The sequence below is a fragment of the Meriones unguiculatus genome, chromosome 6 (assembly GCF_030254825.1).
Source record: "Meriones unguiculatus strain TT.TT164.6M chromosome 6, Bangor_MerUng_6.1, whole genome shotgun sequence".
NCBI lineage: Eukaryota > Metazoa > Chordata > Mammalia > Rodentia > Muridae > Meriones > Meriones unguiculatus.
Window position 1 is genome coordinate 10,908,509 of NC_083354.1, and position 16,332 is coordinate 10,924,840.

Sequence of the window (16,332 nt, forward strand, 5' to 3'; positions counted from 1 at the left end):
GTGGAAGGAGAAGTCATTAAGAAGGAGAAAGGAAAGGAGAGGTGGGTCCCATTCTCTTCTTGTGTCCGTTTGTTTTCTGATCTTTATAAATAGGATGAGGTCATGCTTCTTGTTTTGACAAGTCACAAATCTAGAAACCACATTTTAAAAAAACTAAACAAAATATTAAATACTTCTTTGGAAAAGTATTCAGCTCCACACCTCCACAGCTCTTATGTCATCTTTCTGTTCCTTCATTTTGGTTCTCCAAAAGGCATAGATGAAACACTAAGTTGATGTGTTTAAGCCACAGTAAAACCCCTCCAGACAGCTCTGCTGAGGGGCTAAATCTCCAAAGCACATCAACAAGTCATCAGAGAGCATTTCAACCTACAATGCAAGTGAGCTTTAAAAAACAACAACAACAGCAACAACCTTTTTTTCTTTCTTCTTTTGGGGGGTGGGATGGGACAGATATTGAGACAGGGTTTCTCTGTGTAGCCCTGGCTGTCCTAGAATTCACTATGTAGACTAACCTGACCTTGAACTCACAGAAATCCAACTGCCTCTGCCTCCTGAGTGCTGGATGAAAGGCATGTGACACCAGGCCTGGCACAAGTGACTTTCTATTCCTTACTAAGGATAAACACACTAGAAAAGACAGCTTTTTTTTGGGGGGGGGGAGCTTTGTCTACAGCTTGTCAGGACTCCAACATTTCTCTGAGGCCGTGTTTTGAAACCCATTTTCTGAGGAAATCCTTCCAGCCCTTTAATGAATCACAATTAGGGGAGGGCGTATTTGAGTCACCTCAAAGGACAGAAGTTGAGAAGCATTTCATTGTTGAAGTGCTCCAAGCCCATGTGTACCATCTCTTCATCGAAATCCCACTTTCCGGGCAGTGAGTATTGCTGCTGTGGATGCGAGCCGTAGGGGAGCAGAAAGGGGTCCTGCTGTGGTGAGTGGTACGTGAGGGAAGGCATGTAGCTGTTGAAATCCATGGGTACTTTCTCTTCGTAGGGTTCGCCACCGGGATTGGACCACAAGGGATGGAAGCCGGCCTGGGCCGCAGGTGGTTCCAGGGGAATCTGCTGGGGGAAGTGCTCCAAAGCATTCTGGGAGGGAAAGAAGTCACAGGGCCAGTTGGTCACTGGCAGAGCAGGATAGCTGGGGTAGTAGGCGTCATCGTTAGGATTCCTCCCCAGGGCAGCGTTCTTATTCCAGGCCTGCAGATCGTCATAATCTGCATACATCCCAGGGACAGGAGGCTGAAACTGCTCTTCGCCGCCGCCGTACATCCTGCTGCTGGGGAATTTGCATTTCTCGTAGAGCTTAGCGGAGTCCAGGGTGGAAGCCGGATCTTCCAGCTCAGTGGTTCCCCCCAAATCGTAACTCTTGGGGAAGGATAGACAATCATTCAGGGAGTTCTGCTGGGGGGCGTTAGCTATTAAAGGTGCGCTGTAACTGCTGGGCAGTTGGACGCCTTCCTGGAATGACCAAGTTAAAGGTAAACTCCCCTGACTCGGTATTTCACCTGGAAGAGCCTGGAAAGGGAAACGAACACTCATGTTAATAAGTTAAGCAAATCCACATGGCCACCCCAGGCACCCCTGAGTTATTCCACAAATATCCCTAGATAGGATCGCCCTCATTCCTTGCATGCTTCGACCGCGGGCACAGCTTCTCTGTGAGAGGAGACTGACTCCCATTCCAGTTCACGACTTCCCAACCTGCCAAGCGCCCGAGGCCCTCTGTGGACACGCTGGATGTTTGATAGCCTCACGCTCAGACATCAGGCACCTAACTGCTCTTTTGAGGCATTCATAAGGGACTATTTAAGAAAAACAAACAAACAGCTCTGCAGCTTCAAAGATTTATACTAGAACTGGTATGAACTCGAAGAGCTACCCCTCAACCCACTTCTGCCTCCCCCCTTCTCCTTCTCCCCAACCTGGACTATTCTAGTCCTTAGTGTGAGAGATCAGGGTATTGTTGAATTGTTTTTCTCCCTTAGAGACCTTTCTCTGAGCTCATGGGAACGGCAAAGAATAGAACACAAACTGGTCAGCTTCAATTTCTTCATATAAGTAAGTGGAATAACTTCCATCCTCAGTGGTCACAGGAGAAGGAGCAGCTAAGTAATCGTTATATTGCTCTCTCCTTCCAAGAGCAACGCCAGAGGGGAGGAGAAAGGTCCTGTCCAAGTAGAGTGGCTGCAAAGAATGACGAGGAGCAGCCAAGTGGATTTGGGAGCTCAAGGTCTCTTGCAACGGACTAAATCACAATTTCTTCTAGATAAGGTATACTTGGAGCTTTGCAATAGGAATTAATATTACATCAAAGGAATAAATATATGATGTCATGAGGCCCACGCAGGAATGGGCTTCATGACACTTCCCTCCACCACGGGGGTGGCCATCGTCTTCAGAAACTTTTATTTTAAACAGTTCCACTGTGTGGCTCAGGCTGGTTTCGAACTCTGGATCCCGAATGTTGGTAATACTCAGTGTCCCAAGAGTTGGTATCACACTAAAACCCACCCAGCTTAACAACTGATTATTTAGAACAGTGGTTCTCAACAGTGGGTCACGACCCATTTGAGAGTTACATATCAGTTATCCTGCACATCAGATATGTATATTACTACTCACAACAGTAGCGGAATCACAGCGATGAGGTAGCAATGAAATAACTTTATGGCTGGGGGTCAGCACAACATGAGGGACTGTATTAAAGGGTCACAGCCTTAGGAATGCTGAAAAACACTGATTTAGGTGAAATCAGACGCATTCAGGGTGGGATGGCTGCAATTATTTAGGCCAGTTAAGAAAACAATGTTTTAGGAATGCATGGAAATTTGAAAACAAAAACAAAATTCCAAAAGCATAAGGCTAATAACATTTGTAAAGATTTGATTAATTCTGAGCGTACTGAAATTAAAACGAGGGGCTGAAGAGATGGCTCAGAGGTTAAGAACAGTGGCTGTTCTACCAAAGGTCCTGAGTTCAATTCCCAGCAACCAGATGGTGGCTCACAACCATCTATAGTGAGATCTGGTGCCCTCTCCTGGTGCACAGGCACACATGCAGGCAGAACACTGTATACATAATAAATAAGTAATTTAAAAAAAGAAATTAAAACATAGAGTTGCCAAATGTAAGTTAAATACAAATTCAGGCTTCTAAAAAAAAAAAACCCAAAAAACAAAAACAAACAAACAAAACCAAAACCTCACAGTAGGGATGATGAGTCCATGATTATACGGAATATTTGCAAGCCACCTTCAGATAGGCTAAACCTCAAGAGTAACATTTCAGATTCGGTTTGCCTGGTGGATGTTTGCTTGTAGATAGGCCAGATAGAACAGAATGCTTGCTTTCACTGGTCAGTAAAGGACTAGGGCCATTTACCATGCCCACTGCAGGGGAGAGGCCTTGATATAGGGGCCTGAGCACACTTGGGGGCAGCTGACCTTTGTTTCTGGATTCCCCTTCATCCGTAAGGAGCTGGAGGCAGACGCCATGTGCACTTTCTTCATTGCTCTTCTTGCCTCTGCTTCTAGCTTGGTTTCTGGCTTGGGATGGTCATGCTCTCCTTTTGACTGAGGAGAGACGAAAAAAAAATTAATAACTGAGCTGCACTTCACAAGGTGTAGCTTTTCGTTCTCTGTATTGTCCTCACTGTGACCCCGGGTTAGCAAGGTCGCCTGCTGCATCAGAAACTCTTCCAGGCCCACAGGGCCCATGCCTGCCTCCTGTCCTATGCAGTCTCTTCCTTACGTGATCTCTGTCTCGGTAGTGTGTGCCAGCCACGTTCACCTCCTCTCACTCAACGCTTACATACATACTGTGATTTCCAATCCTGTTTACAGAATAACAAACTGAGGTCTAGAGAGGACACCATCTCCATAACTTCCCTTAGAAAGCAGGGCTCTGGGGTCTCCACAGCCAGAGTGGGAACCCGGTGTGAAACATTCCGCCCTTGCGTGAGCTGGCGATTTTAAGGGGCTGGTAGTCGAGCAGCCGAGGGAGCAGCTACGGCACCGCCTGGCAGATGACTCCCGGGCAGGGCTGTGTCTTCGGGAGAGCTGGTTTGTCAGTCCCTCCACAGACTGTCCTGTGCCAGAACCAATTCTTCACGTGTTGACATCCAGGCCCCCACGAAGGTTTCTTACAAAGGTTGCAGGAGGCTGGGATCTTAAGGAAGTTGTTCACTGGATGCAGGGCTCATGCTGGCTCGGCACTGGCACTCAAGCTGGGGTTTGCGGAAGGCTGTGAGCCGAATGCTGTCTGTCCAGTGCTGAGTGAGGCATCACCTCCCCTCGGGAGCGGGGTCACTCAGCCTGCCCGGGTTCCCGGGGCTCCACCTCCGGTGAAGTAGGGCGTGAGGGCGTTTGTCCCTCCAGAAGACCAGCAGTCTCCTGTAGCCCTGGACCCCCAACCACCAATCAAAATACCTCTATGGGAGGCAGGATAGACAGCCGCCACATGAAAGGGAACAGAACAAGTAACTCAAACCCAACCTGGAAAAATATGAAGCGCCCGTCGTGCCTCCAGAAGTTGGTGACCGGGAAGCCTCCATGGCCTCGGCAGGGAATGAGCTTCAGCGGCCCATTGCAGTTGGGACAGCACTTCCCTGCAGAAGGAGCAACGGAAGTGACTGACGGAAGAGTCAGCCGATTCTGAGTCTGCGCAGCCCGGCTGGCTTGGATGCCAGGCTAGTGGAGAGGAACCCCGAGGAAAGGCCCTTCCCTCCACTGGATCTTACCCACGACCCCAGCACTCTGCCTACCAAGGGCCATCTGGGCTCACACGTGGCTGCAGCCAGCAGCTGCCCGACAAGTGGGATTGTTCTACAGCTCAAAGCATTCTGCAGAGCAGAATTCCTCCCTACGCACCTACTAATATTAAATGTTCTTTATTTATAGAAAAGGCATTTTGAGAGTAGTAACTCAGATTTAAGGGGCAAAGTCACATGGGAGAGCATCTACGTGGACGCTCGGTCTCTTGCTGACCTCCCCTCCCCACAGCCTCACTCACTCTGCTGCTTCTGCCTGGCTTTGTCGCAGATGGCGGGCCTCAGGTAGATCTTGCGGCCTTCCTCGGTCGAACAGTCCCGGCTGCACACGACCACGCCCAGGCAAGACTTCTTGAGGATGCGCGAGTTGTGGTTGTTGGTGTTGCGCATGGCCCAGCTGCTCAGGTGGCGCTGCGCGTTCCTGTCCTCCGAGCTGTAGATGTGTTTCACGTACGAGTCGGGCCACTCCTGGAACCAGTCAGTCTTCTTCACGTTCTGACGGAGGAGACACACGGAGGTAACGGTACAGTTTGGTCCAGAGAAAACCCAACCCGTCTGCCTCTGTGGAGTTGTGATACGTGTACAAGATGTCTGGGGCCACCGGGGGCAGAGCAAGGGGCCTTACCCGAATTTAATCCTGGTGGCGATCAGTGGGCCCCAACAGCGGGTCACAACCTTCCTGATGCTGCCATCTTTTAATACAATTCCTCTTGTTGGTGAACCCCAACCACGAAATTATTTTTGTTGCCACTTCATAACTCTAATTTTGCTACTCTTATGAACCTTAATGGAAATATCTGTGTTTTCTGACGGTCTTAGGGCAGCTCTGAAAGCTCTTCTACCCTCAAGGGGGTCAGGACCCACAGGTTGAGAACCACTGGCAGCGGTGTCTTCCATGCCTATCAAGCATTTGGCCACAGCCTTTATGAATCCTGTTGTTTCTCCAGTGCTTGGAGACAACAGTAAGCAAGAGTTTTTGAGTGAAGTCATCTTGTCATGCGTACGTAATGACTCTGGAAAGCGCAGTGAGATAATGCCTCATGCCACGCTGGCTACCATCTAGGGAATCACAAAGCCACAAGAGATAAGCAATGCAGAGCTCTTCTTCAAAGAGGTCCAGAAATGCGCTTTTTTCCTTCATGGACAGTTTCCTTGTTTTTCCCTACCCCACAGACATGCAGAAGACTCAAGACGAGGCCGGGTACTGCCCTGTTCCCTGCACCTGAGCCTCTGACTGGGCTCTGTTGGGCAAGGTCAAACCTGTGGTGGCTACCCAGGCCAACTCTCAACGCAGTTGGTGTGGCGGATTTTGAACCACAATACAATCACGCTATAAAAAGGTCCTTTGGAGATTAAGTTACTTTGCTTTCTGTTTTGTTTCTGCAGGTAGAAAACAGAGGTGGTGAGTCCCTCCCACTTAAGGAGTTCTGAGGATTAATTATGCATGTAAAACGCTTGCCTCAGCACCTAGCCAGCTGTGGGCTGTGGATAAATGGAGCTGCTGGGTGTGGCTCATTTTCCCAGACTCCACAATGGCGACAGATGCTGCCTGTGACAGATCCTGCCTAGCTCTTAGAAAGAGAGCTATCCTAATTTGGCTCTGTGCCCACCATCACGACTCTCAGAGACCTGACGTAAAAATAAGAAGAGTTTTCATTGAGAAGATTCTCAAAGGTCAAGGTAGAAGATTCTGGAAAAACCAGAAAAAGAAATCAAGGTACCAATCCTTTACTTTCCCAAGAAGAAAGCGCAGAATATTAATTAGCAAAGCCAAGGAATGTCTGAAGACAAACATCAGTGAGCGTCAGGATGGGTGAGCACTCCCTAGGTTAGACTTCTGCTTCAGAAGGAAGAGGATCAAGGAGTGTGTTCCTGGAGCCCCCCCCCCCCCCCCGTCCCCCTGCAGCCCAGTGGGCAGCTGCAGTTCTTCCCCATTGGAAGGCACAGCCAGGGAATGCCCAGCTGTCTGCCTTTTCTATCATTCTGTCTCCTACTAGAGACCCTGGCAACTGTGGCCTTATACGCCTTGGTGTCTACATGAGAACATCCTAAAACCTCGACCCCCATCTTCTCTTCCCTTTTTCCTGCTGACTGAAATTCAGATCATTGCTTTCCAGCTTTCTCTCACAGAAAAACATAGAGAAATAGTTTATTTTTTAAAAAAGATTTATTTTACTCTTTTGTTATATGTTCATGTGGAGAGAGGTATGTGTGCATAAGTGCAGGTACCCAGTGTGGGTGCTGGGAACTGAACCCCAGCCCTCTGCCAGAGCTGCAAGCACCCTTAATGTCTGAGCCATCACTCCAGCCCCAGGTATGTCACCTTTGAATGATTGTTTACCTTTAATCATTTGAGCTATAAAGAATTGGTGGATTTGATTTGTATTATTCTAACATGACACACAGTTGTCGAGACAGGAGAGACGAGGTCAGACGTTTAGAGGAAAGCATAGATTTTGATGTGAGTGCCCCACTCCCATCCTAGCTGGTCAGAACTACAAACCCATGAGCCAGGAGAAGTGAAATGTATCCGTGAGAGCACCTCTGATGGTCTTCCCAACTGGCATCCCCTGACACACTAGTTTTCTAGCTGCATTAATAAGGGAGACATGTATGAAGTACAGAAACCGCTAGAAGGAAAAGTGAACTCCCAAGCTCTTCTCTTGGCTAGTTTATTTATTCTGTCATTTGCCTGGACTTTCAGTGGAATCCTTGGCAACTTTTTATATTAAAATGGGGGAGGCGGGGCTTGAATAAAGTTGTCCCAAATGTTCAAGAACCAAAGAAGCAAGAGGAGGGCATTTCTGAACGCCCTCATAATTTTTAAATTGTAAAAGCACAAAAAAGGTGGTTTTAAAACTAAGAACAAGGCTTTTTAACCTTGCTAGCAATTTCCAGAAGATGCTACCTTTTTTCCCCAGAACTTTGGTTAATTTAATTTCTAACTTTTCATAAAACACTTTCTTTTTTTTTTTTTTTGACACTTTGTTTACTTTAATTTCTAACTTTTCATGAGTAACTCTTTGTTTTTGCTCTTGGTTAAGAGGTTTATAATTGAAAGGGAACATCCTTAAGTTTTCCAACATGCCACATCTAACAAATTCATATTTTATCATCTCCTAGGTAGCATCATTAGGAATGTAACTGGTACTCTGTGATTTCTCTGCATAATATAATCCTATAATTTACTCAGGCAAATTTTCAGATGCTGTATGAAAACACAGCGCACTCTTTATATGACCTTCATTTTAATTTAATTTAGTCATTTGAAGCTGCAATAGATTATCATAAAATGATATGTTACTATGTATAAATTTATATAGGTAAAAATTTGTATATATATAAAAGTGTGCGTATATATACATATAAAGCTAATAAAATCAATTTCTTAAATAAGATATCAAAACACTCACGTTGTGAGCTAAGAGAGGTGGGGTTTGCCTATAATTTTAGCAGCAATGAGGCCAAGACATAAGAATTGCTTCCAGGCGTGTGGCTTTGCTTCTTGGGCTCTTTCCTCCCTCACTTTCTCTTTGCTGCCAGACCTTCGCCATTATGAATTGCACGCCCACTCCCAGGAAGTAGTGTTCCCACGTGTCTGAAGTTGACATCTGAAGGAACAGATTTACAAACCGGCCAAGAAGCACCTGACTCCCTCCCAGATAGGTGTGATCCTGAGGGACTCACATGGCGAGGCGCAGGTCCGTTTTGTGACTGGTAATTAAATCTTGAGCATCCTTAAGTCCAAAGGCCTTACCCCGACCTCCCTGAGGATCTCTACTATTGGATTAAGAAAGCTGTTGCTGTCCAAAAGCATCTTGAGAGGAACAGAAAGGATAAGGATGCTAAATTCCCCCTGATTCTGATAGAGAGCAGAATTCACCAGTTGGCACAGTTACTATAAGACTAAGCGGGTACTCCCACCCAATTGGAAATACGAGTTGTCCACAGCTTCTTTTCACTAGTGGCGTGAATTCTCTTGTGTACAAAGCAATAAAATAATTTTGAATAATAAAAAAAAAAGAAAAAAGAATTTCTTCCAGGCCAAAGCCAGCATGGGTTATATTGTGAAACCATCTCAAAAAATAAAAAGAAAAGAAAAAAGAAACAAAACAAACAAAACAAAAATTTCCATCATGGTATTACATTAAAATTCATTTTCAGTCTTAGTATAGTCTACTTTTGTATAAAACAATTGTCTTCCAGCATAAATAGCTTTTTTTTTTATTTTTCATAAAAAGCTTATTAACCCTTTCCGTGAAGTAAACCCATATAGAATAAGGACATCAAATACAATAGATAGATAGATAGATAGATAGATAGATAGATAGATAGATAGATGATAGATAGATAGATAAAAGCAAACAAGGGCTCATCTAGCCCAAGTTACTTTTCAAATCACTATGTAGCTAAAGCTGGCCTTCTGCTAGGATCACAGGAATAGCACAACACATCCAGCTTGTCAAACAGGCACTTTCAGTGAATCTGGTAAAATATTAAATGTTACTTACTTAAAAAAAAATATGTCAGGTGTGGCACACACCTTTAATCCTAGCACTCAGGAGGCAGAGGTAGGTAGGTCTCTGAGTTCACTGAGGTCTACATAGTGGTCAGCCAAGGCTACATAGTGAAACTCTGTAACACCAACAGCAAAGGAAACAGAATATATTGTTATTTAGACCCTACAGATAACTTTTTGGAGTGAATCTGCCTCTTCTAGGTCAGATGGAATTCTAAATGTCTTCAGGAGTCAACAAACATCTTTGCGCTAAAAATTGCTCTCTAGAGTAATCCTCCTATTCCTACCTGAGGAATGACGGGCCATATTGCTAGACCAAGTTTCTCCAGTTTTTATTTTTTGCGCTTTCTGTCACCACCATCTCCTCTCTCTTCTCCTCTCCCTTCCCTTTCCCACTCCTATCACCCAAGCCAAGGATGTGTGGTGGGTGAGAGTCTATCATTCCAGATGCAGGGACGTTCCCACCGACATCACACCAGAAGCTCTGGGTAGAACCCAGACCTGATACCAAGGGTTCCAGTAATCATGGGTGTCCATCTAGGTGGAGATGTCCAGGAGGACAAATAGGAGGTGGACAGAGACGGTGAAGTTACAGATGTCTGCATGAGAAGTAACGCCACCTAGCCATCAGGACAATAGTGACTGATGAAGAATGCAGAATCGGGTTTGCCTGCTACCTTCCCAGCCCTCAACACATCTGGTTGCTTGTGATTACACAAAGGAAGATGAATCTACAGAGTTCAGACCACCACAATTTGGGGCTAATCCTCAGTGGAGGCAGAAGAAATTTTTCTGGCTAAAATCCAGCCACAAACTAACTAATTGGAGCTATAGCCCATTCACACTTGACGCCACTTGTTTTAAAGAGTGTTCCCTGCCCCCATGGAGAAAATGAAATGAACGCAAGCCTTGGAATTGGGTGGGCAGTACAGCTCAGTAACAGAGCCCAGCATTCACCCACAGAACCACAAATCAAAACAAAATTAGCTAGGCATCGCGATACCTGTCATCTCAGCTAGGGGAAGAGCAAGAGGATCTTGAATTTGTGACTACTCTGAGCTATAGAGTGAATTCAAGTCCAGCCTCGGCTACATGGTGAGACCTGGCCTCAAAACAAAATGAACAACAAACAAAACAAATCAAACAAACTAAAACAACCCCAATCCCCCCAAATGCCAACAGTAAAACAACCAGATTGGAACTGTGTGAGTAAATGTTTTAGTGTAGTTTTGGCCATGGGTTTTGACCTGACAACTGCCTAGGAATAGTGCTTAGGAATAAAATGATTGAGGTAGCTGTGATGTTACAGCTACAGCCCTTCTTCAGCTTAGAAAAACCAGCTGCTGTGAAAACTAGTGAAATAATACCATTATTATAGTGAAATAATACTATTTAGTAGAAAAGATCATTGAGAGTCTCCCAAATTTTCAACCAAAAGCAGAAAACAACTGTTGCAAGATTGTCTTAACTGTCATCGTCTGTGTGAAGACTGTAAGACCCTTTGGGACCATGTAATCCACATTTCAAGTGAAAGTAAGACAAGAGCATCAGCAGATATTTGCTGCTTGAACCAAGCAAACTCTACAGTGATTAAGTTTGCAGGTGCCAGTGTAATTTAAGGGGGGTAGACCAGGAAAGATGCTGGCAGTGAACACCGGCCTAGAATACGACCTTCAACCCTGATAGCATAGTCAGGCGCCTGTGCTTCGGGGCTAATGCCATAGTGGATATATTAGGAGAAACAGAAAGCTGGGCTTGTGGACTCACGACAGTAACCCCAGCACTCAAGAGGCAGAAGCCATCAGTTTGAGGCTAGCCTGGTCTGTGAACTGAACTCCAGACCAGCTAGGCAAAGCTATACAGTTCTAATTATCTGAGAGACTGAGGCAGGAGGATTTCTATGAGTCCAAAGCCAGCCTGGACTACATAGTGAATTTTAGCCCATTCCAGGCTACAGAGTGAGACCCTGTTTAAAAAATAAAAATAAAAAAAAATAAATAAATAATAAAAAAATAAAAATAAATAGGGCTGGAGAGATGACTCAATGCTTAGAAGCACTGGCTGTCCTTCCAGAGGAAATGGGTTCAACTACCAGCACACACATGGCAGCTCACTACTGCCTATAACTCCAGTTCCAGAGAATCCAATACCCTCTTTTGGCTTCTGAGGGTACCAGACAAATAAATGAAAACACCCACCGGCCCAGGGTGACCATTCCAGAATCCTTGACCATCAGAATCAACAGGAAGAGAAAAGACCACTGCATGCAGCAAAAGCATTCCCAGAGGAGAGGAGGAAAAGGAATTTTGAGAGACACAGCTAATTCTCAGAGGCCCTACAGTAGAGAGAGGTACAGCAGGAACTCATGTCCAGAGCCCATGTCTCCAGGACCTGCGCTTCTCATTGGTTATCCCTCTGTAAGTCCTATTGTTGAAATCTTTCCAAGATCTTTCATTTCTCATCTTAACTGGTTGTAGATACGATTCCAGAGTAAATAGATTCCGGGGTTTGAATAAGCCCAGGTCAGGATGGGGTCATGTCTGCTCAGACCAATGCTAAAGGGTAATGAGTCCCCCGAGTTTTGCTACAAGCCAAACAGCTTTTCTGTAAATGACCTGTTCACTAACCGCAAAGGGTCTGTTTCCAGAGCAAGTTTGTGCACGTTTGTCGTGGGCTTTCCGGTGTGGTGGTCTAAGGGGTCAAGAACGCGGCAACAAGACCTTTTGGGCTCTGTGTTTCCCTCCAGGGAAGCTCTTCTTCCCCCTTTGTTTATGGAGCTGATGTTTTTGTTTGTTTGTTTGTTTGTTTTCGTTTTTGTTTTTTCTTTTTCTTTTTAAAGCCAGCCTTGGCCTTGTGGTGACTCTCCGTCTCTCTCTCTTAAGTGGCGGGATTATAGACGCGAACCACCACACCCGCAAAAATGCACATCAGTACACAGGGGTGCCCTGCGCCCAGTTTAAAATTCTTCCATATCTGTTGACCTCAGCCTTAAATATTATCTCTAGCTCACATTTTGGGGGGTACAAGCATGAAATGGAAAATAGGGAGAAATACGGGCCTCGGAGCCAACAGCAATTAACATTCACTCTAAAGGTTCCCTAAAAACAGCTCCAGCGATTGCAGTGGAACCAAGAGCGACTGTCAGTCCTGAAAATGGATGTTGGCCTGGATTAGCGCTGGCTTATTCGCCTCCTTGGATGAATAGGTATATTTTCTGTCTTCCCGCTTTCTCAACACTCACCAGGGGAAAACTTGAGGAGAAATTAATGGAAAACAAAGAGAAACAAGAAGGAGTATCTAGAAAGCCGTAAGCGGAGACTGGGATCACCAACCCTTCTACCCTGCTTGTTCCCCAGGATCAGACACAATGGATCGACGCTCTCAGTAACTGGTACGAGCGGACCACTCCAGGCTTGTTGTTCATCATCGCTTTTCCAAACAATGTCCAGTAAAAGTATCTTCAGACAGTAGGAGGAGAGGGTACGGTAGGGATGATACACACCGAATCTTGGTCTTAGTTAATGCTTTCCATCAAATTAGAGTTCAAAGGGAATTTGCTAGTTGGGCCTGTGATCCCAGCACTTGGGAAGGAGAAGCAAGAGGACTGTGAGTTCAAGGCAAGTTTGAGCTTCTTTGGGGAGTTAAGGCCAGCTTGAGCTGCTGAATAAGACCTCTCTCTCTTTCTCTCTCTCACACACACATGTACACTCACACCACAGCTATTTGCCACAGAGGAGCTCAAAGACAACATGAAAAGGAGACTAGAAGCCACCCATTGAGCCCATGGATGGTATTTCAATAAGTCCTTCGAGAGCAGGCTGTTTCATCCAAGGGCATCACTGCTCAGATAGTCCAGCTTCAGGGTTAACTGTTAAAAATTACTATGGCAAGCCAAGCACGGGGGTGGCTCGTGCCTTTAATCCCAGGGCTCTGGGAGGCAGAGGCAGGCAGATCTCTGTCAGTTCGAGGCCAGCCTGGTCTACAGAGTGAGTCCAGGTCAGCCAAAGCTACACAAGAGAAACCCTGTCTTGAAAAACCAAAAAAGTACCAGGGCAAAACAAAACAAAACAAAACAAAAAAGGGTGCTATGGGTAATGAGCAGTCAGTCCACTGGCAAGTACTGTGAACTGAGCGCTAAACCAAATGAGCGAGCTTTAAAAGGGAGGAAGCAAGGCTTTCTTTGTCTCTGTCTGTGCCTGTGGTGTCTAGAAAACAAAGAGGCACTCCAATCCTAGGCCTTGCACCCCGCCTTGAAGCACCTCAGTTGGCCGTATGGCCAGAGCCCCGAGGCAGTTCACCTGGCTGGGATCTCACAGTTCACGCGTGGAACCTGGCAGGTTAGTAGTCTGTCTTCTCAGCCGAACGCCGGGGGCATTCTTGCAAGCACATACCTGCGGCAGCTTCATGTCGTTAATATCCCAGCTCAGTATCTCTTTGTCTTCAGGATCAAAGTCGTCCGGTTCCATGATAAGGACTGGTCCACACAGGCTCTCCTCTAGTCAACTTCTGGGAGATGTGCTGGAGAGCTCTCAAAACCTTCTGTGCACGCAGTTAGCCGAGGGGCTGGCTTTCCGGAGCTAAGAAAATAAGTGACGGCAACTGGTGATTTGAGAGATTACAAACCGTGAAGCCAGATGTGGTGGCTCATAGCCCAGGGACAGAGACAAGAAGATTGCCGCGAGTTCGGGGCCGACTGAGGTACAAAGTGAGATTGTCTCAAAAGAGGGTGGGGAGGCTTAGCAGGGAAAAGCGCTTGATATCAAGCCTGAAGATCTGAGTTCAGTCCCTGGAACCCACATGGTAGAAGGAGAAAACCGACTCCCACAAGTTGCCCTCTGACCTCTGCACGTGCACCGTGCACACACACAGTAATAAATGAAAGAAGAAGAAGAAGAAGAAGAAGAAGAAGAAGAAGAAGAAGAAGAAGAGTAAAACAATAAAAAGAATCCGTTTATCACCTGTCTGCCAGAAATAGCAAATTCATTGACAGTTTTGCAAGTACCAGCTGCTAATGAAACAAACTGCAGAGGCCGGTAGTGCTTGCGACTGTAGGCTTGTTTGGAGTTACAAGACAGTGGTCTCTACTTTTTTCCTCAGGTTTGTTTCCTTCTTCATTGCTAGACTTTGGGTTATAAGAGCCTTTACTCCATTATTACCTGGAGCTAATGGCTTAGACCTATTTCTACAGAAATTATGTAAGTTTACCTAAAGAGACACAATTAACCTAGGATAGCTATTTCCCCACAGTAATTTAGATTAACAAATGTGTTCATAGATAAATCCCATGTACTGTTCATCACCTTTTCAGGATCACCTGTGGCCCAATGGTAATGGCCCCAGAACCATGAGGTCCCTTCCCCCGTGCACACCCTGGTGTTCAAAGCTAAATGTTTGAGAGCGTCTCTCTCTGTCCTTTTTATTTTTGATCCTGTGCCGAGGTGTTTGTGGTGCTAAGGATGGACACTGAGGCTTTGCCCTGAGCCACTGAGCCACGGCCACAGCGCATCACTTGTAACTTCTAAGTACATTTATATGTTTAGGCAATAATTACTGAGCTTCTGGAAAAAAAAAAAAGTCGACACCCTAATTCAGACAGCTTAGGTGACAAGCACGGAAGATGAAAACATTAAAGTCACAGCCTCAACTGTCACTCTGACGCCCAAGCTTTGTTCTAGTGAGTTAGAATGGATCTGATCCACAGCACACTTCACACAAAACAGAGTTATTTTTTAAAAAAGTTGGAAAACAAGATTTATATTGTCAAAACCTAAAAATGCTGTTCTTAGCGGAGGCTACATACTTGTTTTTACTTTAAGAGAAGGGGAATAAAATTTTTACTCTAAAAAAAAATTGCAGAAATTTTTTAAGACTTTAAACAGACTTTTCTCTGACATGAACTTTTAAGAAGTGGGTGAGTATTAATTTAGTATTTCAATAAAAATTAAGAACAAAGCATGGGGGAAAAAACCTGTTTTATTTCACCAGTAAGTAACCTCAGTCTTTCCCAGGATTAAAATTAAAAAAGAAAAAAATCTGAATTTGTCAATACTTCATTTTAGGCGTCTTGACCAAACCATGTTCAATTTTCATCATTTTTACCGACCACGATCTAGAACAAATGAAGGTATGCAGAGGCCGGCACCATGGCCGCTACTTACACCTTCCTCCTTCCGAGCTCCTGAGTCCTTCCTTTAGGTTTCTTGTCCAGGTGTCGTACAAGTGTCAGCTCCGGCTCGGGTCCTGCAAGCTCTGGTCATTTCTGAGTGGCCGCTGTTCCCTAATCCAGGGCAGGGTACACTATGCTAATGACTCTGGCAACTGTCCAATCAAAATCAAGATGCTTTCAGTGAGGGGACAGGTAGGAGCAGCCTGGCTCTTCCCCGGGTGCCAGCCACGTGATGAAGATTCTGTGGTGTGCTTCTGAACTTTCCTCTCCTTTTCGAGGACGGCAAGCTTAAAGGGATGATAGTTTTATAGGGTGGAATACAAGGGGGACCGATTCACAGTAGATTTTTGCCCCCATCGTTTATTCTGCCTTGTGTACGAGATAGAAGGCAGTGGGAACACCAGTGTGACGGCGGAAATGACTGAAACAAGTTTTCAGACAGCTAACATCCCCTAAACCAGAAACACTGAAAGCCATCCCACCACCCGAATCCTCAGTGCATTAAATTCTTACAATTAAAACATACTTTCCTCAAGATGTCCTCATGGATCCCTTCCCTCTAGAGATCTACCCAGGGCGCAGGGTCTGCTCAGCTTTTCTGGTGGGCTCCAGGCTGTCTGCTGGGTTCTGGGGGTAAGGAGAATCAAAGACACCAACAAGTTCTGTGTCGCTCAGGGTGGTGGTGCAGGGTTGTAATTCCGGGAAGGCAGAGAGCATCTCTGCAAGTTCAAGGCCAGCCTGGGCTAAAGAGCAAGCCTCTCTCCTCTCTAGGGCATTTTTCTCCTCTTACCTATCTTTTGGGAGCTCTCAGATGCCCATCTGATACCTTCCAACACTGTTCGAAAATGCAGGGCTTCACATTTCTTTGGCATT

At 45.7% G+C, this 16,332-nt stretch overlaps 1 protein-coding gene across 1 annotated transcript; it reads right to left on the bottom strand.

Moving 5' to 3' along the window:
* Positions 1–375: 375 nt before the first annotated feature.
* Positions 376–15,555, bottom strand: Gcm1 (glial cells missing transcription factor 1). Its single transcript, XM_021656460.2, has 6 exons — positions 15,452–15,555; positions 13,685–13,870; positions 5,017–5,269; positions 4,500–4,612; positions 3,450–3,578; positions 376–1,521 (listed from the first exon to the last, which is right to left on the bottom strand). The coding sequence occupies exons 2-6, from the start codon at positions 13,757–13,759 to the stop codon at positions 784–786; spliced, it is 1,308 nt and encodes a 435-aa protein (XP_021512135.1). The 5' UTR covers positions 13,760–13,870; positions 15,452–15,555; the 3' UTR covers positions 376–783.
* Between the last annotated feature and the right edge of the window lie 777 nt (positions 15,556–16,332).